Source organism: Aspergillus foveolatus (assembly GCF_047715535.1).
Source record: "Aspergillus foveolatus strain CBS 279.81 unplaced genomic scaffold BDW70scaffold_5, whole genome shotgun sequence".
In the NCBI taxonomy this organism is placed as follows: domain Eukaryota; kingdom Fungi; phylum Ascomycota; class Eurotiomycetes; order Eurotiales; family Aspergillaceae; genus Aspergillus; species Aspergillus foveolatus.
In genome coordinates, this window is record NW_027396069.1 from 374993 (window position 1) to 402405 (window position 27413).

Genomic DNA, 27413 nt, shown 5'->3' on the forward strand with positions numbered 1-27413 from the left:
CGATATTCGGCCTGGGAGTCTGAAACAGCGACCTATGCGGACGCGGAACGTCATCTCGATATCAGACTGCCAAGTATCGATTCCAACGATTTCAAGATTGAGTTTGTTGAATTTCATAAGTCTATACATTATACTCTGTAGATAGTCTATGGCGTGTCTCGCTTGCTAATCATGATGCGAAATGCAAATGCAAATGCGAATGCAATGGCGATGCGAAATAATGATTATGCCATCCATCCATCCATCCATCCATCCATCATCCATGGCTGGCTGTCGGTGTCAGATCACTCTCCCGCCAGAGCCTCTCCCACCCAATCCATCTGCACCGCACTCACCCCTCGCGCGTAGCTGCGGTTGGTAAACACAAATTCGTTGTACAGGATCGCCTCGACCTTCTTCCCAAAGAGGACACTAGATGGGTGGATTGCCACTGTCTGGTTCCCCACTACCGTGCGGTAGCTACCGTCGGGGACAAGGCGAGCGGTGTTGGTAGCAAACCCACGCAGGAAGCTCTTCAATATGAACGCAGGAGACGGTTCCCGGATGGACGAGGAGTCTGAGCCCCGTGACTCGGTGGGACTCGGAAGCAGCTTGGCCTGTCGGCATTGAGCCGTCAGTTGCTTGCGAACGTCCTGGGAATCCGAATATTAGCCGTGAGCTTTGCTTAAGGCCATTTATTTGCGTAGGGCAGCAAACTTACCATGACGGATTGCATCGCCCGATGCGAGACCAGATGCCGCTCAGCCCATGCCTTCCGGTCGGTGTTCTCCGATGCATAGGCGCGTACTGTCGCTAGCATCGTAAGATGGTCGCCTTCTCGTCTGTATAGATCGCGGCGAGCTGCCTCGGCCGCTTCTTTCTTCTCTTCCGACGTGGTGTTTAAAAATATGTTCTCCACACTCAGACACGAGATAATATCAATAACGTCAGTCAGACAATCCGGTCCAAAGTCGGACGCGGCAAGCAACACCCGTCCTAATGTTGGGGTGAGCGGAAGTTTGGCGATGTGCGACCCGATCTCACTGATCTTGCCGGTCTCCTCGAGGGCCTCGATACTCAGTAATTGGAGGAGCGCCTTCTCTAAAGCTTCCCGTGGAGGCCGTGTCAGGAATGGGAACTCAATGACATTATCGACCCCTCGAGCCTTCATGTTGAGAATCGCTTGGCTGAGGTCACACCGTAGAATCTCCGGCGTATTGACCTCATCTAGTGCCAGGTAGTCTTTTTCTGTATATAGTCGGTAGCACTGGCCAGGCGCTTCTCTTCCAGCACGACCCTTGCGCTGGATAGCAGCGGATTTCGAGATAGGCTTAACAAGCAGCGAGTCCAACCCGAGCCGGGTCCGGAACTGCTTGATCTTTGCCTTTCCACAATCCACGACATAGCGCACGCCAGATACAGTCACGGAAGTCTCGGCAATATTCGTAGCCAAAATGATCTTGCGGGTGCGTGGCGGCGCAGGGGCAAAGACTCGCTGCTGAGCTGCTTGGGGAAGCGCCGCAAAAAGTGGGAGCACTTGTATCTTCGGTAATGAAGGGTCCATTCCTGTGGCGTACTCGTTGACCAGATTCTCCAACGCTTCAACCGTTTCCTGTCCCGTCAGGAAGACCAGAATGTCGCCTGGGATCGGTTCTTTATAGTGAATCTGGAAAATGACCTTCAGGGCAGCATCAACAAAGTCATGCACGGGCTCCGGCGAATATATCGTCTTGACCGGAAACTGACGGCCCTTGATATGACACACTGCGATACCATCTTTCTCTGCCTTCTCTTCCTTCTTCGATTCTCGAGCTTTGTATCCCTCCACGAAAAATTCATGTAGACTCTCCATATCAGCCGTAGCACTCATAACCACAGCCTTAAGCGGCACACCTCCCCTTCCCTCCCTCTTTCCAGAAACAAGATTCCTCAAGAACCCCATGACAAGGTCAACATTGACTCCCCGCTCGTGCACCTCATCAACAACAATGGCGCTGTACTTCGTCAACCACGGATCATGCAGCATCTCCTGCAGCAGCATCCCCTCCGTCAAAAACTTCACCCTTGTGCTCGGCGAGACGGATGTATCAAACCGCACCGAGTAACCAACTTTACTCGCCGGCGACGAGGACCCCAGCGGTGTCCCCATTTCCTCCGCCACACGCCGCGCGAGCGAGATCGCAGCAACACGTCGAGGCTGCGTGATAGCAATGCATCCACCAACAACCACTTCCTTTTTAGACCCGTCTTCCTGAACGATTGTAGTCTTTGTCGGCCGACACCACGACTCGTCAACAAGAAACTGTGGGATCTGCGTACTCTTTCCGCTACCGGTCTCACCGATCAAAAGCATGACATCGTTCTTGCGGAGGTGTTGTCGGATTTCGTCGCCGTGCGCGAAAATAGGCAGTTTTTTGCGGATCTCATAAAGCGCTTGCGCTTTCTTCTTGAGTGAGGCGGTTCTTCCGTTCTCTTCGTCTTTAAATGGTCGGCTATGCTTCTTCTGCTTGTGCTTTTGCTTCTCGGGTCGGTCTTTCGAGAGCGGTTTATCGATAGTTGCTTCTTCAGAGTTATTCACTGTCTCATCTTCTTTTCTCCTCTCATTTTGTTCAACAGCAGCCGCTTGCAACTCGGAGGTGTTCGACTTTTTCGTTCGGTGCAGGCGAGTTTCGTCCGCCAGCTGATCGCGCTTCCGTTTCTTGTTCTTTTTGGAGACATTTTCCTTGTTATCGCTTGCCCTCTCTCCAGCCTCTGGAATCGGCTTTTTGTTCGGTTTCAGTGGCTTTCCTTGTTCGACGATAGGTGCCGCGTCTTCGTCAACGAAGACGGTGCGAACCCGTTCGGGCATGACAAGTCCAGAAAAAGCAGCGCTGTAATCTGCTATATCTCCAAGATAATTCTGTGAGTTATCGCTCGAGCAGTTGTCTCCTTGTCTGTTATCTTTTTGACTTTGGCGTTTTCGGATTCTGATCCCCAGAAAAAATCTGGGTGGAAGGTTATCTTATCAATAAACTGGTCTTGGCATCCCGCCCCGGCACCAAGTAATAATACCTCTTGAGAACCTTTCTCTAAGTTGCAGTGACTGTTTGGCAGCTGGATTATGTTATTATATCACAGGTCTGTTATCAAATATGTTACTTTATTCCTTCAAGTTTGTTCTTTTTGATCGCAGATTTCTAAGTTTTCTAAGATACCTTCCACTTTCGGACACGATCGAGTGTCTATATATATATCCACTATATATTCTTTCTATATCTAACGCATCATATCTTCATCGTCAAATATAGGCATTATGGTTGAATCAATATCGTAGCCAGCTTAATCCATACCCCAACCTCTAACCCGCCGGAAGACAAATGCGCGGTCATTTTTGAGTCCGAATTCGGCCCAGTCATCAGTGAGTTTGTCGTAGCTCCAGTATCCCTTCCAAACCAACTTGGTGTTTCTCGAGGGATTTGGATGAGAGGGACTAGAATTGGTGGGCCGTGCGGCAGTTGACCGGAGGGCTAAATGGAGGACGTATACATACTTTTCTTTCACGCCTTCGGTTTCCACCACAAGATCCCGGGGATCTGGCGTAGTGGCTAAACCATCTTTACTTGGGAAGGGATTTGTGGCCTGCTCAGGAGGATCGGTCGGGGATGCTGGCTTGGAAAGGCGCCAGCGACCCCGTTGAGCACGCTTCAATACGTCCATGGCAACAGGGGGGACTGGTTCTTGAGTCCCACTTCCCACACCGGCATTTCGAGGAGTTTGCTTACGGGATGGTGCCCGCGCAACCGCCACATTCGCTTTGTTGATATAGGGAACTAGCTCAACTGGCTCCACTGTCGTAAGTATGTAAATGACCGTCCCGTCGGGATAGAAGCGGAGGTAGCGGTAATATGTTACTATATGAATCGGACTGTTCCAGGAGATATTCGAATATGCTGACGCCGCACCAGCGCGTGTGTAGTTTACTGTGCTGATATATATTCCCGTGAAGCGAATCCGCGGAAAAGAATGGAAAACCTCACTCCACGAAGATAGCGGACTCGGTAGCTGAACCGGAGCATGGGTGGGAAATGGCGTATACCGTGGCTGAGGCGCTAAAGTGTGTTCAGGGTTGCCATGGATGTCGCATGCAAACGAATAATGCATGGATTTAAAGCCGAATTTAGCTCCTTGACAGAGTCGTTTCCAGATATGTTGTTCATGTGCGAAATGATAGGCAAAGCGTTTGCATACCAGCGCCATCCGGGCAAAGGCTGCTGGATCCGCTAGGGCAACATGACTTAGAATCTCGACTATGACTTCAGACGGAATTTTCGCGATGGGGCATGGAGGGGGTGCGTCGCCTTCGATTATTGGGTCCGCGGGTAGAATGGGCGCACTGGCAAAGGAGTTGATAAGCTCCGGCGTTGGTACAATCGGCAGTTGCTCTGCTGCTGTTGTTTTGGCGGGCTCACTCGGTGCACCTGTCTGTGACGATTTCTTCCATGCGTTGGCGAAGTGCTTGTTCCTGTATTTCTTGTCGACAGCAGCGTCGAGCTGAAGAAATTAACAAATCGAATCAACAGTGCGGGTTACGTATGATCTATCTCTACTCACTCGATATGCCTTGCGGTAGTGCTGAAGACTGTCTCCCAGGTTCCCTTCCGCCTCCCTCTCGACTGCTCTTTCGAAATGCTCAAGAGCCGACCGAGGTTCTGCCCGGGGCTTGCGCGAGTGGAACACGTCTTCTTCCTCTGGTTTTGCCAGTGATAATCGATCAAGTCCCTGCACTATCTCGTTCTGACTATATGATGCCGGTCCCTCCTCGTCTTCGTCATCTTTGCGCGCTGATGCTTCATGGCGGGTAGGGGGAAATTGTCGGGGTTGAGCAATGGCAGCTCTGCTCGGAGTCGTCCGTGACGGACCGGGTGCATTAGTAGTCTGAGTTTTTCGTGAGACTTCCTCACGCCACTGGCGACGAAAAGACTCAAGCTCCGCGTTGTCCTCCATTGATTTGCTCGATAAAGGCTCTAACAAGCAGTCTAGATAGAGGTCCACCGCTCGATAAGCGAACTTCAGTGGGGCGTGGGTGAGCACCAGCACCAGCAATAAGGTCGAAGAGGAAAATAATGATAGAGAGACCAGTAGTAATCAGGTTGAGGCCAGGAAAGTAATTATACCATCAGCAACTGCAACTTGACGATCAAAATGCAGGTATGAGAAGTGACAAAGCATTGAGGTATGACTCGACGAGGTTGATGCTTATCTCCGGCAAGCGACCGCCACCGACCGAGCCGGAACATTCTTTTCTTGCGGCATCATCACTACGTCTCTCACTCACTGATTGTCCTCTACTTCCTCAACTACCCAATGCGCTGGATGTATTAAGATAGAAATTAGTACCTCTACTCGGCCATTTGGATTCTCGGCGGTTCTGAACGACCTCGTTGAATGAATGTCCTCTCCGGGCACTCAAGGTACTTCCTGGGACCGATATCGCTCCAACGATTTGACCAGGATTGAATCGGACGGCCACTCGGCAGAGACATGGAATTGGGCCGCAGAAGATACAGACATGGCGGCTACTTCTGGGACAGGGTCGGTTTCTACAGTAGAGGCTAGTCCGGCCGGCGAAGTCTCTATTACTCAGAAAATGGTCTCTGCGACCTGTGGCAGTGTCCTAACCGGCCTCTTAGGTAGGCAATTACGCCTGGTCTCGACCTGCAACTTTGATAAATGTCTCGTGGAGATGAGCTGACCGTGTTCTAGTGACTCCCCTAGATGTCGTTCGCGTCCGATTACAGTCTCAGTCGCCTATAAAAAACACCTCCCCATTTACGTCACACACGACGCCTACCCTAAAAAATGCCCCTCCCAACCTCGGAGTCACTGCTTGCTGCCGAGAAGTTTTCTGGGGAGGTCAAAACTCAGAAATATGTATGGTTGGACCGAGCGGGAGTGCCCTGGGAGCCACCTCCCAGTCAGTTGCGGAATGCGCGGTGGAGGAAACCCAACGCAGGACGTTTACGTCTACCTTAGATGGTCTGCGGAAAATTGCTCGGAATGAGGGCGTGCTCACGCTCTGGCGTGGGCTGAGTCCGACGTTAATGATGGGGATACCAGGAAATGTCATCTATTTTGCCGGATACGACTGGTTGCGCACCGACGACAGGAGTCCGATCAAGCGCGTCATCTCTGGCGCATACGTTCCCTTCGTTGCGGGGGCAGTTGCGCGAGTTGCAGCAGCCACCGCTATAAGTCCGATTGAGATGTTCCGGACGCGTCTGCAGGCGACGCCCGGCACTGGCGCGGGACATTTTAAGGCCACTTTGGAGGGCCTGTATCAAATGACACAAGCCAAAGGTTACGGCTCCTTGTGGCGGGGGTTCACTCTCACCATGTGGCGCGATGTGCCGTTTTCTGGACTTTACTGGTGGGGATATGAGGAAGTAAAAAAATCAATCATCGAGGTTCGGAAGAAGGCACGAGGGCATAACCTGCCACAGACCGTGTCATCGTCAACGCAGCTGGGGACCTCCGATGTAGAGGGCAACACGTTCTTGGATAGCTTTGTCGCAGGGTCGGTATCGGGTGCACTAGCCGCACTTGTGACGACACCATTTGACGTTGGGAAAACACGCCAGCAGGTGTTCCGCCACATGGGAGATGATGCGCCGAGCGCAGCTGGCAGCAAACTTCCTAAGGGGCCTCTTCAACCGGAGCAGCTTTCTCTGCCAAAGTTTCTTTTGCACATCTTCCGTGAAGAAGGTGCGGCGGGTCTTTTCCGTGGCTGGGTAGCCCGTTGTCTTAAGGTGGCCCCGGCTTGCGCTATCATGATCTCAACATACGAGGTTGGCAAGAAGTTTGCACGAGATGTCAATGAGCGACGGCAGTCTCCTTCCGATGGTAATGTCTCGGACGCCTCTTGATTCATGCTCTTTATAACCTCAGACTCCAATCTTTCTTATTCGAAACCTGCACTCTGCGGGTCTCTCTCGTCACAACCTGTTCTTCGACTTTTGAGCGATCTCTACTCATGCGACTAGTCTCCGCTATTTATACGATTCAAGAATCCAGCCAGCTTGCCGGTTCGCTTGTTGAGCACAAGGTAATTTTGATGATACCACATCCTATATGGAATATAGAGCTGCTTTGTTTCTTCAAGATGTCTGTGGAAATAGACGGGGAGGGACTTTTGTTCTTGAATTCTTGCGTCTGCATATTTTGTACAGTACATACCTTCAACTTTGTATTCTTCTACAACAATGTCACTGCGAAGTAGAAATACTGTCAACTCCTTTCATTTATTTTCTTCTGCCATTAAGTACTCAGAGTATATATATAACAGCGGCTCAGCCTTAATTTGCACTTGCCGTTGCGGCAGTGGACGAGCTTCAGCCATTGCGCGCGGGGTCATCTTTAGCTCGCGACGATCTCCTCGCCATGGCCGAAGGATTCAAGGCTCTTCTGCTTTCCCCTCCTCGGAAATCGGGAGGCTGAATGCCAATCTTTAGAATGCTGACACAGCCTTCTCGATCATTCAGACCCAGAGAGTCATCTGCCGTCGTATTGACTCAAACACTGTGTCAGATGACGTCCGGCGATGACTTCCTTTCACTCCATCAGGGGCCACCTTTATATTAGGCAGTTAAGCGGAATTGATGAGGATATTTTCGGTTACCATCTTTCTGAATGGCACTGAATTCCATATGATATGGCGGGCGATATCATCACGAACGTGGAGTAAGTGACCCCCTTCCCGTGCCGCCGTTTCCTTCAATTCTGGAGTCAAAACTTATAAATTCACAGCATTGTTGCTATCCCTGCGATAGGGGCCGATCGCGAAAGTGCATGGATTGGAGAAGACACGCAATCGCCTTGGTTGACGACAGAACTTCGCAGGTTCATCCCGAATGCGCGTGTGTTACTTCTCGATCATGGAGAACTAGGTGCAGAGGATACGCTGGATTCGGTAGCGACAGGGCTGCTGAATAAATTGCAAGAAGCAAGAAAGTCAACGGTACGTTTTTAGACTTGTTCTTTATTCAGTCAATAATCCTAGTCTTTTTCAGAGCCGCAGGCGACCTATCTTCTTCATCTGCCACAGCACCGGCGGAGTTGTAGCCACAGCAGCGCTTGTCAAAGCTAGTCGGTCACCCTCGCCGCTCGATTCAGTCTTTTCAAGCTGTTATGGGATTGCTTTTTTCGGAACGCCTCATTATGGCTCAAGCTACCTCTCAGCGCCCGAGTTTGGTAGGAGTGTCCACCGTCTATTACGTCTCAAACATACTATACCGGCGGCGTTACGTGAGACTTTCAAGCCACGGCATGAGCAGTTGCAGCGTCTTGCTGGACAGTTTAGGGCGATCTCAGCGGACATGAAAATATGGACCTTCTTGGAGACTGTCGACTCGGTCTTCACGATAACCGATACCGAGACTGGAAGCACGATTGACATGCACGTCCCCATCACCTCCATTCGGTCGGGCCTATTAGGGTTCGAACATGAGAGCGAACTGCCCCTCGCCACCGACCATGTCGGCACAGCATTATTCAAAGGTCAAGAAGCTACGGCCAGGATGGACTTCATCAGGGACCTTCAGTCAAGCATCTCTACGGCACTAGAACTGTCTATCATGTCTGACGTCCCGCTACAGGTTGAGCAGGAGGTCATGGTTCATGTGAATGGATTTTTCGAAGACACTACAAGAGGTGTCAGCAGGGAGTCTCCCCTACAACTATGGTCGACAAAAACTCCTCTCGAGCAATTCCTGGAGATTGGACCTACAAAATGCCTTGAAGAACGGCTAAAGACATCTACTAGACTGTCCTCTGGCACTCTAGACTCCGATACTAGTGATTTCAGCAGGCCTACAAGCGCTCCTGCTGAACTGTCGCAAATTGACTCTCGTTTGCGGGATCCAGATATAATTCCGCTAGAGGTCGTCCCGTCAAGACCCTCAGTGAAGAGGAGTAGGAGTTTTCTCGCCCAGCACCCGTCCCAACAGCAGCCCTCTCCCAGGATTCATGTGACCGAGCCACCTATCGAAGGGTATTTTGATATCCAGTCAGAGGGTTCAGCATCTGAACGTCGTATTTCTCATGAAGATTTTGGTGAAGAGGGTACCGAGAATGACGAGACTGAGGCGTCAGACAATCTGGGCACTATTAGCCCTAGCCAAAGAAACCTTTTGTTAGTGTTGCAACACCATGTCAAATATATGACCGAGACTAACAGTTCTCATATAGATCTAGTCTCTCGTCAAGATATCGAGAGTTTCTCAACGTGCCATTTATGGAGCGCACACCTGAGGAGCGGCCTCGGATGGTCCCCAGGTTCGATAGACCGGAACCAGGAACCGAGAAAATGATATGGGTCCATGTCCCGTACACACATACCGACTGGGTGCCTGCAGTTCTGTCCAAGACATGCAAGGGCAAGACGAAACAGAACCTGTAGGCATTGTAATTGCTGATTAATATTAGCTTGAAATCCACTAACCTGTCAATATTCTCAAGGTTCAGAAAACTTGTTAATCCTGACAACTGGTACTCGAACCTCATAACAGCTCGCCATTTGGAGCCACATGCGCGCTATGTACGCCCCGCTTGCATCCATTTTAAGCTGGATTCCCCACCTATTAAGGCTTCAGAGCCTCATGATCCTCAATTAGCGCTCTATGTAAGTCTCACTCCTAACCACAGTATTATGTCGAACGCTAACGGCTCCCCCAGCTTCCATACGTATGTATCTTACCTCCCTTTTATTGCTCTTAATCTGTGTTAATTGTATTCAGCTTCATTGGGATACATACTGGAATCTCCTACAACGACGGCGTGTCATAGAAGAACGGTTACGGCAAGGAAGATCTCGACCAGTACCAGACGACATATCCCGTTCTAGCCTCGAATCCAAATTAATATGGAAATACCTAGGCAGCGAACCCCCAATCCACATCCGCCGAACACTAGATCAGTTTGGGTATCCTAATTTGCGCTCAACAGTGGCGCGAGACGACGATCAGATGCTCTGGAAGCGCACTAGGAAAGCAATTAATCTTGTTGATGAGCTTGGTAATTCGCTTCCGCTACACGACAGATCTGATCCCCAGAGCTCCGTGTTCGTGGACGGGAAAGTGCTTATGGTCGACCAGCTGTGGCTCTGGATTGTGGATCAGAAAACGGTGGTTACTTTCTTCCCTAAGCAGGAGCCGACGACAGTGGAGGGAAAGTTTTACGAACAGACAAATCTGTTTAATAGCATCTACAATGAACTCAACGGGGATCTTGCAAGGCGTTTTGAGACGGCCGGTGATCTTGCAGCACTGATTGTGCTGCACGCTGTCACGGTCCTCTTCGATAGGACCTTACATAGTGATCTCCAGATCCTTCGTATCTTCGAAGAGTCAATTAGTATCCTGGTGCGTAACCAGCCCTCCCAGCGACAACCACCAAACGCAACGAGCTAACAATTTAACAGACCGAACTAACGACCAGATCCTTCAAACAATTTCGCAACCGAGGCTTTGTAACAAGACCCGCAGAATACAACAAGACACGTGAAGGACGGATCATGACAGCCGCTGAGCGCGAAGAACGGGATCGCGAAGTAGCTCAACAGAACCGTAACGATCTCTCCTCGATGCTGGAGCTGAGGGATATTGTGGATGAGCTGGGAACAATCATGAAACTGCTCGAACAGCAAACGACTACAATAAATGACATGGTTAAGTATTTTGAACACAGAGGATACGGGAAGCGCTTTATCCTCGCCTCACTGGCGAGATTGGATGAATATCGCACTCACATTACGGAGATGAGGGAGAATGCTATTGCCGCGCAGAAGGCTGTATGTCCCATCTCACCTAGATGTCACAAACCTTTGGGTCTACATGGCATACATTACTTGGATACGTCTCCGGCTAACATCGCCCAGGTAGAGAACTTGCTCGACCTGAAGCAGAAGCAGGCCAATGTCGATGAATCCAGGTTGGCTCGGTGGGAAGCGGAAGTGACGCAGAGTCAGTCCCGAGCCGTCATGGTCTTTACAATTTTCACAGTCATGTTAGTCACGCTCCGCCCATCCAAATTCGTCTCAACCCATTCAACCTCCGCTAATGCAGACGCTATTCAGCTTCCTCCCGCTCTCCTTCTTTACCTCTCTCTTTGGCATCAACGCTCGAGAATGGAGCGGCGAGCCTACGAACCTCACCCTCCAAACAATGCTTGTCATAGCTGGTAAGCCATCCCCTACTTCCCGCTTAACCACATTACAATCCTGTCTACTGCATACTAACGAATCAACCACAGGTCCAACATCCATAGCCGTCATAGTCTCTGCCCTCCTCATAGCCTTCAGCGAGCGGCTTCGCGACACACTCCTAAAGTTCCAGAAAATCATATTCGGCCTCTGCAAGGATCTTATCTTCCTACCCCTAGCCGCATTCTTCCACCAGACCTATCAGCGTGACCAGAAATCGCCCCGGCGATCAAAATCCTCCCTGGCGTCCACAACAAAGACTAGTAAGACCTCGCGGATCGGCGATCGATTTGGTCGGTATCTTGCCTCTTGGCGATATAGAGGTGATACGGAGGAAGACTTCTGGAGGAGGGATGATGAGCGTGAGAAGGGTGGGTATAGCAGTAGCACTACGGCTAGTAATCTGAATGGGGCTGGGTATGTTGGGAGAAGGACGGAGGGAACTGGAGAGAGAATGACATTGCCGTCTGTGCTGGTCTCGGAGGCAAGTGGCCATGCTGCTAGTAACGGGCATGGGGGTCATGTAGATAGGATGAGGGGTCCGTTGGATGGAATGGTGTGAGAGAGACATATTGCATAGGCACGGTAGGGCATGGGATGGTTTTGGTATAGAAGTCTAAGGAGGATAAATAACGTTTATAGCCGAGGAATATGAGTGCCTGACAGGACGTTGACTCGCTCCTGTTCTAGAGCCTGAAAGCAGGAAAAAGATAGGTGCTGCGCTGCTCTTTACGTGCTTTAGAAGGTGCAGTTAGTTGATAACTTCTGCTAACAATGCTGCAAAGTTCTACGATAGGCTACAAAGGTAAGAGGCTGAATGACATAGTCATATTCGTGAAAGATATAATACATACTCCCCTGACTTTTATGCCAACAACGTAGAGTGGAGATGATAACCAACAGTGAGTAGGGATAACAAGAGGTATAGGATATAGGTAGGTAGGAGGATGGTGAAGTCAGGATGAGTAACACAAGGACATATAACACATTAAAGACATAAGGAAATAGTACACAGAGATCTCAAAACATATCATGGATGAATGCCCATTGTATGCAAAGACACGCTCGAAAGAAAACTTCTAGAAAAACACCAATATGGGTACAATATAAGATGATAGGTTGAGTTGAGCAGCTTAGAACATGCCGCCACCCATGCCGCCCATACCACCCATACCACCCATGCCGCCAGCGGCAGCAGGGCCCTTCTCTTCGGGAGCCTCAACAATAGCAACCTCGGTGGTACCGAGCAGGGAAGAGACACCGGAAGCATCAACGAGGGCGGTGCGAACAACCTTAAGAGGGTCGACGATACCGGCAGCGATCATGTCAACGTATTCGCCCTTGGCGCTGTCGAAACCACGGTTGAAGTCCTTGGAGAACTCATCAGTGAGCTTGCCCACAATGACGCTGCCCTCGAGGCCGGCGTTCTCAACAATGGTGCGGGCAGGGCGGGTGATGGCGCTCTTGACAATGCTGACACCGAGCTGCTGGTCGAAGTTGGCAGGCTTGACGTTCTCGAGGCCATTGGCGGCGGCCTTGAGGAGAGCGGTACCACCGCCGGGGAGGATGCCCTCCTCAACGGCCGCACGGGTGGCGTTGAGAGCATCAACGACACGGTCCTTCTTCTCACCGACCTCGACTTCGGAAGCACCACCGACCTTGATGACAGCAACACCGCCAGAGAGCTTGGCGAGACGCTCCTGGAGCTTCTCCTTCTCGTACTCGGAGGTGGTAGGGTCAGCCATGACGCCACGGATCTGCTCGCAACGCTGAGCGATGGCGTCCTTGCTGCCCTCGCCGTTCAGGATGATAGTGTCCTCCTTGGTAATGGTGATGGAACCAGTGGAGCCGAGCATGTCGGGGGTGAGCTTCTCAAGCTTGATGTCAAGCTCGTCAGTGAAGACGGTACCGTTGGTGAGGACACCGAGGTCACCGAGGATGCTCTTGCGGTTGTCACCGAAGCCGGGGGCCTTGACAGCAGCAACCTGGAGCTGGCCACGGAGCTTGTTCAGGATGCAGACGGCAAGAGCCTCACCCTCAATGTCCTCAGCGATAATAACCAGAGGGCGGCGGAGAGTGGTGGAAGCCTCAAGCGCAGGGATGATGTCCTGAACAGCAGAGATCTTCTTCTCGGAAAGGAGAATCAGAGGCTTCTCGAACTCAACCTTCTGGGCCTTGGCGTCGGTGATGAAGTAGGGGGAGGTGTAACCACGGTCGAAACGCATACCCTCAGTAACCTCGAGCTCGTCCTCAAGGGTCTTGCCCTCCTTGACGGTGATAACACCCTCCTTGCCGACACGCTCCATGGCAGTGGAGATAAGCTTGCCGACGTGGGTGTCACCGTTAGCAGAGATGGTAGCGACCTGAGCAATCTCCTCTCCGGTAGTGATATCACGCTTGTTCTGCTGGAGGTAGTCGACAGCGGCTTCGACAGCAGCCTGGATACCGCGGCGCAGATCCATGGGGTTGCAGCCAGCAGCAACGTTCTTAACGGTCTCGGAAAAGATAGCGCGGGCGAGAACGGTAGCGGTGGTCGTACCGTCACCAGCGAGTTCGTTGGTCTTGGAAGCGACATCCTGTAGGAGACGAGCACCGAGGTTCTCGAACTTATCCTGGAGCTGGACGGCCTTGGCAACAGTCACACCATCTAAGCAGGTTAGTGAATGTAATGACAACTTTTGACAATGATTGTGTAAAGGGATGGAGGTAATAATGATGACTAAAGCGCGAACGTACCCTTGGTGATCTTGGGGGAGCCGTAGGGGGATTCGATCAAGACGTTGCGACCCTTGGGACCAAGAGTAGATGTGACAGCCTTCGCAAGGGTGTCGACACCCTTGAGGAGCTGAGCGCGAGCTTCAACGCCGAACTTGAGTTCCTGCCCAGTTGTTAGCAACTTGCTGGATCTATCCGGAGAGCTGCGGAAGGCTGGCCGAAAGCTCCAAGGCCTCCTTTGAACCGCAATTGGTATCCAGCTTACCTTGTGAGCAAATCGCTGCTGCTGAAGGTTCAGACCAGCGGGCTTGGTGAAAGCGGCGCGCTTGGAAGCGGCAGAGAGGAGCGAAGTCCGCGAAGAAAGAGCTCGCTGCATGTTGAATAGGGAGAGGGAGAAGGAGAGAAGGCAATTAAAACAAGGTAAAAGCGGATATCAAGCACACAAGTATCTGTCCGATCAAGTCTCCCGGAGCAGAACGGATGGAAGAAGGAGGATGAAGAGGATGAAGTAAACAAGAAGGGAGGACAACAAGGAGGTGAGAGATGAAGCCAAAGTCTCGAAAATTTTCCAGGCGTTTCTCGATCTCCGGATTTCTTGGCGGCAGAAGCTCCTAGAAGGTCACGTGGATTCTAGTATCCGAGGGAAGTCCTCGGGTTGTCGGAACGATCTCGCAGCCGCCTCGATCTACTCTATTAACTATTCTATTATGTCCATTGGGGGGTCGAGAAACTCGGATTGTTTTTAATAAGGGTCAATGGCTTCAATGGGTGTCCAGGGCAAGGCTCGATAGGCACTCCGTTCTTCCTAGCGACATCTAGTAGGAGTATTTCCTGATAACTGCCGTATGCACAAATGCGCTGCAAAACAAAACCAGCGAAACTCAAATGCCAGGTCGTAAAAATTGTCAAACGCTGTCGTCCAACGTCATCGTAAGCATGCCAGGCATTACTTCGTAGGTACCCGCTATACAAACCCAATTTGCCCGGCAGATAAGATAAACTCCCAAGCGTGTCCTGCAGTCATTGATCCTGGCAGTACTGAAGGCCAGGAAAGGATGAGAGGATGTCATTTACAGGAATTGGGTCTGCAAGAACATTCCCAGTCAAGGGCAGGTCCATGGCTTTGTTGCCGGTGAGTATATAGTGTCCGCTTGTATCTCGGGGCTGAACCGTGGTATGCACATCAATGCCATTGTATGCAGCGCTAGGCTGCTCAAAAGTGAAGTTGATCGACATGGGGATAACTGCTTAGTCTGCGAGACTTGTCTGAAATCCCTCATATATGCTCGTCTCTGGTACAGCTGATTCAGAATCATCGTTTTTAAGCCAAATGACTTGCTTCGCGAGTGATTCGTTTTCACCACAAGTTGGGCCTCTGAAGAGTTCCCTTGAATTTAGATGTTTTTATTTGCTGCGATTGTCTTGTACATGTCGTCATCCGCTAAACCAACAAGGAAAGAGTTCGCGCACTTGTAGGTGACTATCTTGCTTCGAGGCTGCGGTGGGGAATAGCGTGGTGATTCCTGTTTGTCATTTAGCAATCAAAGGAAGCTTGCTCCAGATGCCACTACTTCCGATAGATCACCATCAGAGTCATCATGAATACGAAGTCTCTTGATGTTGAGTCGGGAACATCTCTTCTGGCCGACATCGTCGTGCTGAGGTTCTGCACTCCACCGATTCGCTGTTTGAGCTGTCCTGACCCCTCGTCCAACTGGGTTCTATCTCTGTAGTAACTGTCTTTTGTTGTCCTTGCATTTTCTTGCATAACTGCTGTTCGTTCCTTTCTTCGTGGAGCCGGAACTTCTTTCTCAGCTTTGACACGACGCGAGCGAATATTTGCCAAATGCTGGACGATAGCCCCGTCGGTGTAATGTGGCCTAAAAGTTCTGGCGTACTCTTCCCATGGCATCTGAATTAACTTCGCCCTGTATACTGACTGTACAGTCAGAAGAAAAAACTCGTCCAAGTTATCTATGATGAGCGATATTATTTGGTGAGTGAGTTTTGGAATAAGGTATGATTCTGGGAAAAGTTGTTTACCGATTCCATAACATATGTTGTTTATCTCAGTACGGTATTTACGGAGGCGCTAAAACCAATGGATTCAGATAAGAGTGATGAATGATGGGACTGAAAGGTGACGAAGAGGGTTGCACTCAGCGGATCTGAGTACAAGAGTCTTGTAATGAGAATTGAAGAGAACTGAGAACGATAGGAAGGAAGGAGATTTGTCTTGGAAGAGTATGCCAACATCTCCAGCGGGCTCTGACAACCGTTACAGTACGCTACTAACACTGCAACAACTGGAATACAGGTAGTAAAGCAGTAGGCTGTTGGAAAGTTAACGAGAAAGCTAAGTTCATACCTACAGTTATATAGTTTTCCAAGCGCAAATCCATTCAGATCTGATATGAGATGGTAACCTTACGCAATCTTTGCTCCCAATAGTCTGTAGCTTACCATACTAGATGATAGACGCTAATTATAACCCAAACAATTAATACTGGAAAATAGGTTTACCGAGCGATGTCATACTCGAATTTCTTTTGTAGCCAGGTCGAAGTATATCCTAAAAGACTGATTGGTAGACGTTGCTCGTCACGTGTATCACATGACTAAGATCCCGATCCTCCGAACTCGACGCTCAGCAAAGCATCACATCCCGATTGTTCCCTTGCACATTGAAACCTCCATCCTTCTCACATAGTCAAGATGGTCTTCGCCTGGAAATCCGCTGGTCTGACGTATGATACCCATTGCAATCTGTCCGCCATATTGATTCGCTGGAATGTCGCTGACATCGCCTGAACCTTTTAGCTACAACCGCTACCTGGCTGTCGCTGCTCGCGCGGTCCGCCGCTCCCTCCAGGACGGTCCTCGTCTCGCCGCCGAGCGCCGCGGAAACATGGACTTGCGTTTCGCCAAGTGGGAGGTTCGTATACTCTTCCAATGCACCTGGTGCGATTTCCAGGAGACAATAACTAACCGGCTTCGGAAACAGAACGGCAAGCAGGGTGAAGTCAAGAACCTTGCCGAGGCCAACGATCAGGCTATCGCTGCTCAGGCCGAGAAGAAATAGGCTTTCTTATAAACCCCTAAACGCGCGGTGAATGGTTGTATTTTAGGACGTTGGAACATATCTAGGGGGAGATGAGAAGCCGGAAGCAGGGAGGACAGAATCTTTGTAACGATATGGCTTGTCGATAAGTTATCAATAGAAGGGTTGTTCCCTCCTGTCTTCAACTCCGGATTATAGAGTCACGTTCTCGGTTTATCTCAGAGCTTGTGGTACGTAGATGTTAGACATTTGTAAACCACTGCCCGCTTTCAAGTTTCTCGCTGCTCGGGAGGTTTTCGCAGGCCGCCCGGACACCTCCACTCTCCGCCGCATCCCCTCATCAACTTTTGTCCCTCACCTTCTTTAAAGCGACGCCGCTCTTCCTTGTAATTGGTAGATGGAGCAGCAGGCTGCGAATGACCACTTTTCCTTATGCTATCAAACAACCAGATCCGAGCTTCAATGACGCGAATCGTTTCGCAGTCCGTTGTTCCACGCGACATTACAGAGGAGTTTACGCAAGCTGCATCAAGTAAGACTGCCGCCGGAGCTGTTTCTACATCAATTAGGCCGGAATAGAGCTTGGCTAACATACATTCTCCTCCAGAATTAAAGACCGGTCAACTCGTCAAAGATGAACGCTTTACGCTTTTCGAGGCCGTGGGTGCGCTGGAAGTAGGTGCTGTCATCTAGCTGCTGCGCATGGCATCTACCATAGAAGTGAACGTTCAGCTAATAGACTTGTCGCACATTTAGATCATGGATCCCAAGATGGACAGCGGATACCTCGGCCCCGAAGAGAAAGGACAGGGGTTGGAGGACGACTACGACATCTTGCGCGAGCTTACCCCGGAGGAAGTAGTATGGATTATGGATGAATTGCTTTGCCATGAGGTACGTTGAATGCATTCGACATATGGGCTGCCGTCTGTACAGGAAACTGCTAATGAACTCTGTTGGATGGCAGATGGCATGGCATATGGGTCATCCTCTTTCACAGACTCTCTTCACCTCGCTCTACCTTGACAAGCTTTTATGGCCTATACCGAAGAACATTGAAGATGCCCATTTTGGATGTGAGGGGCTTTCTGTGGGCAGGGGACAACCAGATCTGGTCCATATCGTGCTGCGACCGTACTGTCTTGCCTTGGTCAAGTGCTGCGACTTTGTCCACGCGCGAGTGACTTCGGAGTTCTATTATGAGGTCAGTCACTATATCTACTAACGGCTGAAGCGTGTTACTGACGTCTATTGTACTTCACATAGGAAGAGGACTTTAGCACCCAACTCTATAATCGGACATTACTATCACATTTTGAATACGAGCATTTCCCCAGGCTTTTGAACCGCGCGATTTCCTGGATCGATGAGCAGGAATCCATTGACGCTGCTGCGAAAAGTGCAATAAAATATCGATTATTATTTCGACAAGAGTTCCTTCTGGGCCTGCAGCAGGATATCAATATTCTGGAGACCAGGTCCGTGGACAAGCTGGCGTCTTGTTTGTCTATTATACCTGCTCTGAAAGAGTCAGCCCAAATAAGTCAACCAGTGCCTGAATCCTTTAGCTGGAAGATACAGAGAAGATTGGCTAGCACCGTCCCCCCTAGGCCAGTGGTAAAAATCAGCTTTGAGGATGCGCTGGCGCATCTCGAACGGCTGTGCCAGGACGGAATCCACCTCAATCAAATTCTTGACTATAGAGGGCCATACAATCTGAAAGTAAGTCTTCCTTTGCGTCTGGCTGCTGCTGTTCCTAATCGTTTAGGTGGCCATTTGGACTCTTCTCTCCCGTAAACCTCAGCCATCAGTGTACATTCGATCCCTTGTTCAGTCTATCATTATGAACCAATCTGCCGTCCTTGGGTCTGTCCCAGTTAAGCAGTTTCTTTACGACGAACTGGCGGCGCTTGTTCTCCCTTCCAGTATACTGCTCGAGGCAAGCCTTGACGAAACCGAAGTTCCTTCAGACCCCCGCTTTCAGATCGCTCAATTGATGGACGGCTTCGTTAGACGCTTTTCTCAGGTACGCACGATCACTCAGTTTGACTATCAGTGCTAATTAAAGGGGCAGCCATTCGTGGATACATTCCGAAGTGCATGTTTGAATCGCTGCCGTATCCGCCGCACCGTCTGTCACACTCTCGCCGATTGGGACAATTTGCAAATGGAGGTTCGTCTTCTAACACTGGAAACTATGAACTCAATTGACTTTTTATAGGCCGAAGATCTTGACGAACAGCTTCGGACGCTGAGCGAAGAACCGCCATTATCACTTCCAAATGGAGACACTACATACTCGTACCCTCTTAGCAGCTGGGCCTACCACCAGAAGCTGATCCAATTCCGACTAATTCTTCAACTCGGGTTCGAGCTGTCCATATACGGTCCAGAAGAGCTCCCCGGAATGTACTGGTATTTATCGCACATCTGCTCGACCCATCTCGGTCATCTTGATCGAATCCGAACATTCATCCTCGCGGCCGTCCAGCGGAACCGACGCTCGCCCAACCAACACGCCACCCTCCGATCATCATTCCTCCTCTTCGACCGACTAACGACGCAGATCGTCGCCATCGACGCCTTCGCAATAGCCCTGCACGCCCTCTACGTCCTTTTATCCCGCCATAGAATCTTACCCACTGCCTCGGCGCCTAACGCCTACTCCAACAACCAATTCCGTTACGAGCTTCGTATGAAGCCCTTTCTTCAAATCACGCTCCCCGAACTCGTGCCCTATGAAGAATATCATCGCGAAGCTACATTACAGGGTGACAGCGACGAGATTGTCATGGAGCGCGCTACCAAGGCCATCGGGGAAGCTCGAAAGGCCTGGGAAGGGACACTCGCCAATGGCCCGTTCGACAGTTTCAATGGCGAGAAACCGGAAGCGCCTGCTCTCGAAGAGGACTGGAAACGCGACGTGAAGGATACAATGCGAGCGTGCATTGGCGCTAGCATTGCTATTGAGACTGTGAAGAAAGCGATTGCCAATAACACCACTGGCGATGCAGAGTCACTCGGTCTTCGAGTCAACATTCCCGAGGCTGGCTCCAAGGCTCGTTGGCATGACTGGTGGGCCGTTCCGCAGGTTTCACAGGTACAGAGATAATCTCCCAGTACAACTGCAAAGTCATGAGTCATGCGAGATACCTTTCTTTCAAGTACTAAACATACAACTGATTCGGGCGGAAATGATTTCCGGCCTATTTCTGAGCTGTGAGATGAACAGTCACAAAATGATTGATAGATGGCGGGGATAGGATGTTCAGGCAGGATTATCTATTAAATAATGACGACGAATATTATATGCACTAGATACGAGATTATAGAACCTGCATGGATGAATATTTTTTTGGCCACAGGCGATAATTGACAGGTATAGTTCGGCGAAGACAGCTTACTGGGCCAGACGGGGTTGGCGTCGAGACAGTGATCGGCTGGGCGAACCACATTCACACACTCCACTTCTGCAATGACTTCACCACCTGACAACAACAATAGCATCGACGAATGCACGACTAATCAGGCTTCAATCTCAAATATCACTGTTTATACCTAGGTCAATAATTGTGTCATCGTCCATATCACTAGCGACTCCGTTTCGGGGGAGCTGCAGTCTTGGCAATCGCCGCTGAGCACAGACGCTACTGGAATTCCACAAGCACGGCAACGCAAGCCGCCAGCCAGCAGCTTCTCTTGCATTCTCTGGTGGGTAACATAATACTTCTGGTAAAGGCGACCCAAGCTAAAGGTACCTACTCCTCCCTGTGATTCAGTCGACTGCAGTTTCCCGCTGATATCTGTCTTTTGTCAGGTTCTGCAGTGCTCCGTATTCCTCCATGGCATTATTAGCGAACTGAATTGAATCAATCCCGTTACTCCCCCGCAACCGCGACCTAGCTGGCTGCTGCCATCTCTCGATTTGCGACGATACTCCGCTTAACCTACCGTATCTCCATCGCTAGAGCAAGACGGCTGCTTGAGCTGTTCCCGTTATTTATACATACTAGAGTTTCTTGTTGCACCGCCTGCTGCGCTTCAAATCTGATGTTTGTGACACGCTCCTCGCGTGGCTAGACAGTTCGGCTTTCCTCCCACCTTCCTTCCCCTCTCGTGCAGCGCTCGCCTCCGCTTCCCATTCAGGCTGACTGGGAAGACCAGCGACCTGCGATGCCAGTCTATCCTATCCGGCGGCGACCTCGCGAGTGCAAAACGTGTCATCAATGTCGTGCAAGCAAAGTCCGTTGCGACCGAAACGCACCATGTAGTAACTGTCTCAAGCGCGGTTTCAACTGCACCTACGGCCGCCCTCCGCCTACCTTGATTCCTCCTCGGCCATTAATTGCTCCTGAAAGCTTCGCAGTCGCAGCGGCTCTAAATAGCGCGCCCCAGGTTCATATTTCACCAACCTATCCTACGATAAACCGAGATGTCCTCTACGCCGGCGATTCTAGTGTGGACGATCCCTCGTTGGATACAATCACAATTTCACCCAACGAGTGGGAGGAACTGAATAGCAAGATGCAGGAGATGGCGCAGGTCATTGAGAGCATGAAATCAATCGTTCAGGCACATTCGCGCCCACCGCCGCGGCAGAGACTAAGCAATCCACTATCCGACGTGTCTGGCGGAGGATTAGTTCGGTCACCGTCGCAGCAGGGCAACATATATGGATCAACCACATTGAAAACAGGATCGGTGCATATAGGGAATCGCTCTGCGTTGCATGATATTCTGGACAAAACGAAAAGTTCTGTAGGCGCGGCGCAGGCGCTGCCGAAGGGCGATTTGCTCGCAGAATTAGCCTTGGAAAATGATAACAGTGGATATCCTTTCCTTGACCTCTGGTCGTCGGATCCGCTCCATTTTAACATCGGAGGCGTATGTGACGTGCTTCCCGATGACAATCAATGCTTAAAGTGAGTGGAAGCCCACTCAACGTGTTGGCCAGTCTTTTGTCTTAACTCCTGCAGGTTTTTCGGTTTTTACAAGAGCATCGCAGCTGTGTTATATCCAGTCCTTCCAGATATCGATCGGTTCGAGAACGAGTTGAAACGGTTGCTGGAGGGTCGGCGACGGGCAGGCGGGGTCTATAAGCCGGACGGGGATGGCCTGTTGAAGCCTTTTGGCATGAGTATTGCCTTTTTGAGCCTCTGTTTCGCAGTTTTCGCGTCAGGATGTCAGCTATGTGACCTGCCGGGAATCCAAAGAGAGATGACGTCCTGGATCTATAGTGAGCTGTCCCTATAGGGAACTTGTCGTGGTCATTTGGCGTTAACGGTCCTTAGTTTCCTGCTCATACCAGTGTCTGCGCATACTGAATTATGTATCGCAGCCCACGGTGGAAGTTATCCAAATACTGTTGATTATCAGCAGTGTCCTGTCCTATAATATGAACGCCGGTGCTTCGTATACGCTGCTAGGTGTGTGATTGCCTGTAGCACTTGTCCCACAAAAGCTGACGACCTTGTGATAGGGATGACAGAACGTATGTGCATGGTCCTTGGGCTCCATGCCGAGGCGCCCGGTTATCCGGCAGCCCTGCAAGAAGCCCGCAGGCGGGTGTGGTACGTACCAGGTTTCTTGTGTCCATGGGCGACTACATACTGACGACGGTCTTTTGCTCGAACAGGTGGGCCATGGCATTTCAAAATAGTCATTTCTCCTTGGCCTATGATCGACCTTCGATCACAATGATCAGCCAGCCAGATATTCCATATCACCGTAAATCAATGCCCGGTCATCGGTCTTATTTCGAAACACTTTCTCGCATCTTGGGCGTTGTGCTTGAGACGCTGCGTGTTTTGATGATGACGAAGCAGTCCTACCTGCAGCCAAAAGAGATTGGCATGTACGTGCAACGAATCCGCGATATTCTGGGGGAGGCTGCTGCGCACCTGCGGGACCGGGGGCGTTGCACCAAGTTGGCGGACAGCATTGAATGGGCGGAGTTAAGGCTTCACTCTTCGTACTATATCTCTCTATTATGCCGCCCATCGTTGGATCCGGACGCAATTATGTCTGCCGAGGATCGCAAGAACATGCGGCATGACTGCTTGATAAATCTATTACGGACGGTTGAAGCGTTCATCGACTTGCACACGATCAGCCCGTATGCATCGCGCACATGGATCAGCGTTCAGCGAACCATCGCGTCGGCCTTTCTCCTGATTGCTAATACTAACGACCAAGTACTGCCGCGGACTCACGACTTACTTCGGCGACTTGAGAAAGTCCTTGAAGATCATGTATACTCCGACGGGACAGTAAACCCCACTACGCGGACGGACACGGCCAAACACCTCTCATCCTCGCTCGAGGCACTCCGCGCAGTAAACTCTGCCTTTAGCGCTGGGAAGAGTCACGGGAAGACGCAAAGTGAGGCGTCCATGAAGGACGAGAGCGCCGCCCCGAGTGCAGACATTCCCACCACGACGCAGTTTCTGTCGTCGGCAGAATATGCCACTCTCGCGGCCTCCTGCGTGCCGCCTTGCACAGATTCATACAGCGGCATCTCGTTGGAAGACGGTCAGATTGGCGATATTCTCAACCAAGTGTCCGGGGTAATGCTGTTTCCTAATATGAATCTTGGAAACTCATGAATATGAATGGATATGAATGGCATGTAACTATCCTGGCCATGTTAGGATCAACACATAATGTATATCACTTGCCGTGAGCAGCAGCTGCAGAGGAGAGAGGAGCTGAAGAAAGAAGAAAGGAGGGGTTCTTTATAAAAGTCAGCTCAGGGAGTCAGGAGATCGTCCAGTCGTTTTTCTGACTCGCTTGTAGCCCGAACAACACCCGCTTCGGCCGAGCCCGGACTGCCTGCATTGCCTGATTCGGGTGACATCGGCCATCCCCGTCGTAACTCCGGGGGCCCCTGCGTGATTTAGCTTTATGCCTGGATGTTTCTGGAACTTGCGGTTTCTTTCGATCGTCCAATTGCTGTGCTTGGTCAGTTTGCTTTGTTTGTATGTTACATCTTTTCTGCTTGCTGAGCAGTACAACCTACTACTCCCTGTATACAGGAAAGTTCATGAGTGTATATGGTTCTTGTATAGACCGGCAGTGAACATTACAGCTGATGACTTATTGCTTGCACAGCTTGTATAGCAATTTGGGGACGCTACCGATCTGCAGCACGTTCGCATTCTCACTTTGCCAGAATTGGTAGCGGGTGAAACTTAGAAAGAACCAGGTAGAACAGGAGCCACCATCATTATATATATTCATTGTTCTCATCCCAATTGCGCATAAATCTCTGAATAGGACTTATATACATAATTTCGCTACCTGGACAAATCGTCCTGATCGCTCGATCCTTACTTCTTAACGCATGACTTATCGAAACCTCGGTCCCATGGCACCACTTCGTACCCAGACACAGTAGTCTATGCATCACTATCCGTCTCATAGAACGGATCATTCGGATCATACGGAAACTTCCTCACAACCACGTCTCCTTGATAAGACCAAAGCTCATCCTCCACCGGCTGTAGCACCACACTGCAAGTCTCATTACTCTGGCCAAACGTCCGGACAGCGGTTGCTGCGCCGTCACTATAGTCCACACGAACCATGTTCACCGTCTCGCGACTCGGATCACCGGGTAGATAATTCAGGGGCGTGAAGGCGACGCCCGAGTGCGCAGTTGTGAAGACCGTATTTGGAAGATCACCTGTGTGTGGGACATGGTGCATGCCGAGATTCAGCCAAACGACAAGATCGGTCTGGTTGAGGGATTCGCCGTTGAAGAAGGTGGAGAAGTCAACAGGCGGATTGTGAATATCTTGGCTGTTGTAGGGGTGTGCGGAGGCGGGTTCGAAGTCGTGCTGCTTTGTCACCTGGACGTCGTACTCAGCCCAGTGTGCGGCGTGCACGAGATTGCTGCTGTTTAGGACAGTGAGATGGGCGGTCCCTGCGGAAGGAAGGATACGGTAGCCGCGGGGTTCTCCGAACTTATTTGGTTTGTCCTGGTTTACGACATGGAGCTGAGTTTGCCCGTTGAAGCCCCAATTCAGCCGTGCTTCGTCTTCTGAGTGGATGAAGGAGCGGTCCAGCTGCATAGTGTTGCGTGTTTTGTTACCGTTCCAGGAGAATTGTTTTGTGACGGGGACGACGGAGACTAGTTCGATTGTGTTATTTGGGCCGAGAATGTCGAAGTCTGCTTTGAAGTTCAGGACGTGGTCGTGCATGGAGCCCGAGAGAGAGTCGTGGATCTGGTAGCCGAAGTCTTGATTGTTGGCGTAGTATGCCGACTGGATGTATCCCGACGCGCGAACTTCGACGCCAATCGTTCCGTCCATGTGGAAGTTGTAGCTGAACATGTAGTCGTAGTTGCCGATAGTGGAGACGCTGCGGAGAGTAAAGTAGACGTTCTTGGTGACGGAGACAAATTCGGAGGTCGAGTGGCGCGCCATAGGGTAGTCGGCGTCGAACTCGAAGAGACAGAGGCTATCAATGTGGGTGTGGGTTTCCTCGTCCTTGTAGAAGGATGTGTTCAGGTAGGAGGCGTACGATGGACAGTCGTAGCCTTTGAGGAGTTCAAAGGCGTATGGCCCGAAGCCATAGTACGAGTCTAGGTAGGCAACGCTAGACTGGACTGGGTCGTTTGCTGCGTAGTGTGCAAGTGCTTCTTGAAGGCCGAGTTCGTATAGAACTCGTTGGCCTTTGTATCTGATGTCAAACAGCGAGAGACCAGTATCGCGGTTGAAGGCAATGTAGAAAGAAAAGTCCATCCATGTTACATACTTGCGCTCCGTATCGACCGAGTACCTGGCCCCGTCTGGAGCAATCATGACTGGAGGCTGTTTCCGGTCTTGGGGAGGAACAGGGCCTCTCTGTTCGGTGTGGGCCCAGGCACCGTCAACATTGGGCTTGAGCTTGACAAATCCGGGAGACCAGTACGCTTTGCGGAATTCTTCAGTCGTCTCATAGAAGATGTCGTTGTACATCCAGCCTAGGAGCTTCCATTGGGACGGGTCGCGTCCAGTAACGTCGGACTTTAGATACAGGCCCAGCGGCAGGAGGGTCTCGCTATCGAACTCGTCGTCAGCCATATTCCAGAACATGTCCCAGCGGATGATGCGGCCATCGTCCTGCCATAGCGGGTCAATGCCCCAGATGTCTAGGGTGTCGTTCTCTAGCCCCAATGCGGTCCCGTTCCACAAATCCAGTGTGATATCAGCGATTGATGCACTGATTTTGAACAGCCACTCCGAGTACACAGTCTCGCCGTCCGGCTCGACGTTTCGCACTTGTCCTTGTGTCTTGCGGGTGTACGGAAATTCAAGGGGCTCCCACGCAGTGGCGTTGCTGACGGGTAGAGGTCCAACCAGGATGTCCGCAAAATAAGGGTCTATCGTAGCCCGATTGTTCAATCGAACATGAGCGTACCGTGTCGGGGCTGGTCCACTGCCATCCAGGTACGGAATGGCCTTACTTTTGTTGGGCCGGTTCAACTCTATCAGGGCACTTGGCTGAAATCAGCACGCGTTATATTAGAGGCATCATAGCACTTACATCGTGTTGTCCCATTCACCCGCATTCTCCGTTGTGGTAAGATTCAATTCGGGTCGACCAAACAGCCATTTCGCAACATCCGCCGTTTCGTCATCAGTGAGGCCATACCAGACATTCTCCTTCGGGGCCTTGATCTCCTGTGGCGGGGTATCTTGGCATGGCGATGCATATTGATTAGTATAGGCCCTGGTCTGGTGGATTATATGCTGGTTGGAGCGGCCAACGAGGCTGCGCATCTGATTCTTCCGTCCCCGGCTCTTCTGGCGTACCAGGTCGCGGCTCGGGTCAAGTTTGGTAGCGACAACATCACCTGCTAAGCTACCAACGAGAAGCAAAGCAATGCCTTCAGAGAACGAAAGGGGGATCTTCATCACGGTCAGTATGGGCTTCCTGCAGTCCGCGATCGTGAAGTGATGGGTACCTCATCTTGAGATCTTGTACTTATTATATGCCGAAGCTCCGTAGCTTAATGCAGGTATCAATGTCATCATCCTTATCGGCCACTTTCGACACTGTCTACACCCAGTGCGGTGTCGGCTGAACCGCCAGATAAGCAGTTCCGCGATCTCGGAACTATGACCTTGGAGTAATAATGTAAGCGACACGCCAGAGCAAAGCATTCGGATGGACCTACCTGAAGGAGAAGCGGTTATGGCCAAGACGAGTCTAGGATCTGGTGGCATACAAAGGCTACAGCCGAGCAGGTGAGATGGCAAGGATTGGGATACTCGTTCGCAGCCCGTGCCTGGAACCGTATCTCCAGCGAATCCGATTGAGAGTTTGCTTTGGGGTAGAGCGGGGACAGATAAGATAGATTGCAGTCGAGACGAGATAGAGCCTGAAGAAGAGGGATGGAGCAAGAATGGGGAGACGTTGGGGAAGACGAGGACCCAGGAA

The 27413-nt window shown here is 50.9% G+C and overlaps 9 protein-coding genes across 9 annotated transcripts; 5 read left to right on the forward strand and 4 right to left on the reverse strand.

Moving 5' to 3' along the window:
• Nucleotides 1-284: 284 nt before the first annotated feature.
• On the reverse strand, nt 285-2827 carry BDW70DRAFT_147588 (putative ATP-dependent RNA helicase (Hrh1); the record flags this gene model as incomplete). The annotated part of the gene is made up of 2 exons (XM_073738740.1): nt 285-632; nt 701-2827. The coding sequence occupies 2 exons, from the start codon at nt 2825-2827 to the stop codon at nt 285-287; spliced, it is 2475 nt and encodes an 824-aa protein (XP_073599685.1).
• A 379-nt stretch (nt 2828-3206) lies between these two features.
• Nucleotides 3207-5154, reverse strand: BDW70DRAFT_94298 (putative F-box protein (Pof7)). Its single transcript, XM_073745237.1, has 2 exons — nt 4570-5154; nt 3207-4509 (listed from the first exon to the last, which is right to left on the reverse strand). Exons 1-2 carry the CDS (start codon nt 4960-4962, stop codon nt 3298-3300), a joined length of 1605 nt encoding a protein of 534 aa, XP_073599686.1. The 5' UTR covers nt 4963-5154; the 3' UTR covers nt 3207-3297.
• A 128-nt stretch (nt 5155-5282) lies between these two features.
• Nucleotides 5283-7246, forward strand: BDW70DRAFT_129016 (putative mitochondrial carrier protein). The gene is made up of 2 exons (XM_073735537.1): nt 5283-5648; nt 5722-7246. Exons 1-2 carry the CDS (start codon nt 5408-5410, stop codon nt 6879-6881), a joined length of 1401 nt encoding a protein of 466 aa, XP_073599687.1. The 5' UTR covers nt 5283-5407; the 3' UTR covers nt 6882-7246.
• A 377-nt stretch (nt 7247-7623) lies between these two features.
• Nucleotides 7624-11943, forward strand: BDW70DRAFT_94433 (uncharacterized protein). Its single transcript, XM_073745241.1, has 11 exons — nt 7624-7695; nt 7762-7972; nt 8025-9145; nt 9202-9408; nt 9478-9634; nt 9688-9696; nt 9750-10373; nt 10433-10801; nt 10889-11016; nt 11087-11190; nt 11263-11943. The coding sequence occupies exons 1-11, from the start codon at nt 7667-7669 to the stop codon at nt 11772-11774; spliced, it is 3471 nt and encodes a 1156-aa protein (XP_073599688.1). The 5' UTR covers nt 7624-7666; the 3' UTR covers nt 11775-11943.
• Nucleotides 11944-12345: 402 nt separating this feature from the next.
• Nucleotides 12346-14303, reverse strand: hsp60 (chaperone ATPase HSP60; the record flags this gene model as incomplete). Its single annotated transcript, XM_073740204.1, has 3 exons — nt 12346-13859; nt 13949-14090; nt 14193-14303. The coding sequence occupies 3 exons, from the start codon at nt 14301-14303 to the stop codon at nt 12346-12348; spliced, it is 1767 nt and encodes a 588-aa protein (XP_073599689.1).
• A 2294-nt stretch (nt 14304-16597) lies between these two features.
• BDW70DRAFT_129021 (ATP synthase subunit epsilon family protein) lies at nt 16598-17211 on the forward strand. The gene is made up of 3 exons (XM_073735538.1): nt 16598-16674; nt 16748-16862; nt 16932-17211. The coding sequence occupies exons 1-3, from the start codon at nt 16643-16645 to the stop codon at nt 17007-17009; spliced, it is 225 nt and encodes a 74-aa protein (XP_073599690.1). The 5' UTR covers nt 16598-16642; the 3' UTR covers nt 17010-17211.
• A 239-nt stretch (nt 17212-17450) lies between these two features.
• Nucleotides 17451-23593, forward strand: BDW70DRAFT_156545 (Mak10 subunit, NatC N-terminal acetyltransferase-domain-containing protein; the record flags this gene model as incomplete). The annotated part of the gene is made up of 13 exons (XM_073740205.1): nt 17451-17520; nt 17596-17663; nt 17745-17882; nt 17956-18192; nt 18255-18710; nt 18757-19014; nt 19063-19161; nt 19210-20088; nt 21273-21910; nt 21965-22224; nt 22280-22414; nt 22468-22558; nt 22624-23593. The coding sequence occupies 13 exons, from the start codon at nt 17451-17453 to the stop codon at nt 23591-23593; spliced, it is 4299 nt and encodes a 1432-aa protein (XP_073599691.1).
• Nucleotides 23594-23880: 287 nt separating this feature from the next.
• On the forward strand, nt 23881-24330 carry BDW70DRAFT_129026 (uncharacterized protein). Its single transcript, XM_073735539.1, has 2 exons — nt 23881-24192; nt 24264-24330. The coding sequence occupies exon 1, from the start codon at nt 23892-23894 to the stop codon at nt 24105-24107; it is 216 nt and encodes a 71-aa protein (XP_073599692.1). The 5' UTR covers nt 23881-23891; the 3' UTR covers nt 24108-24192; nt 24264-24330.
• Nucleotides 24331-24385: 55 nt separating this feature from the next.
• BDW70DRAFT_156546 (copper amine oxidase) lies at nt 24386-26887 on the reverse strand (the record flags this gene model as incomplete). Its single annotated transcript, XM_073740206.1, has 2 exons — nt 24386-26468; nt 26517-26887. 2 exons carry the CDS (start codon nt 26885-26887, stop codon nt 24386-24388), a joined length of 2454 nt encoding a protein of 817 aa, XP_073599693.1.
• Nucleotides 26888-27413: the final 526 nt, after the last annotated feature.

Coding starts and splice junctions, on each gene's coding strand:
- BDW70DRAFT_94433 (XM_073745241.1), top strand. CDS start 7,667: ATGGCGGGCGATATCATCACGAACGTGGA. Junction 9,409..9,477: donor GGCAAGACGAAACAGAACCT/GTAGGCATTGTA, acceptor CTCAAGGTTCAG/AAAACTTGTTAATCCTGACA. Junction 10,374..10,432: donor AAGAGTCAATTAGTATCCTG/GTGCGTAACCAG, acceptor ACAATTTAACAG/ACCGAACTAACGACCAGATC.
- BDW70DRAFT_129026 (XM_073735539.1), top strand. CDS start 23,892: ATGCCTGGATGTTTCTGGAACTTGCGGTTTCTTTCGATCGTCCAATTG.
- BDW70DRAFT_129016 (XM_073735537.1), top strand. CDS start 5,408: ATGTCCTCTCCGGGCACTCAAGGTACTTCCTGGGACCGATATCGCTCC. Junction 5,649..5,721: donor TGTCCTAACCGGCCTCTTAG/GTAGGCAATTAC, acceptor ACCGTGTTCTAG/TGACTCCCCTAGATGTCGTT.
- BDW70DRAFT_129021 (XM_073735538.1), top strand. CDS start 16,643: ATGGTCTTCGCCTGGAAATCCGCTGGTCTGAC. Junction 16,675..16,747: donor TGGAAATCCGCTGGTCTGAC/GTATGATACCCA, acceptor TGAACCTTTTAG/CTACAACCGCTACCTGGCTG. Junction 16,863..16,931: donor TGCGTTTCGCCAAGTGGGAG/GTTCGTATACTC, acceptor CTTCGGAAACAG/AACGGCAAGCAGGGTGAAGT.
- BDW70DRAFT_94298 (XM_073745237.1), bottom strand. CDS start 4,962: ATGGAGGACAACGCGGAGCTTGAGTCTTTTCGTCGCCAGTGGCGTGAG. Junction 4,510..4,569: donor ACTACCGCAAGGCATATCGA/GTGAGTAGAGAT, acceptor TAATTTCTTCAG/CTCGACGCTGCTGTCGACAA.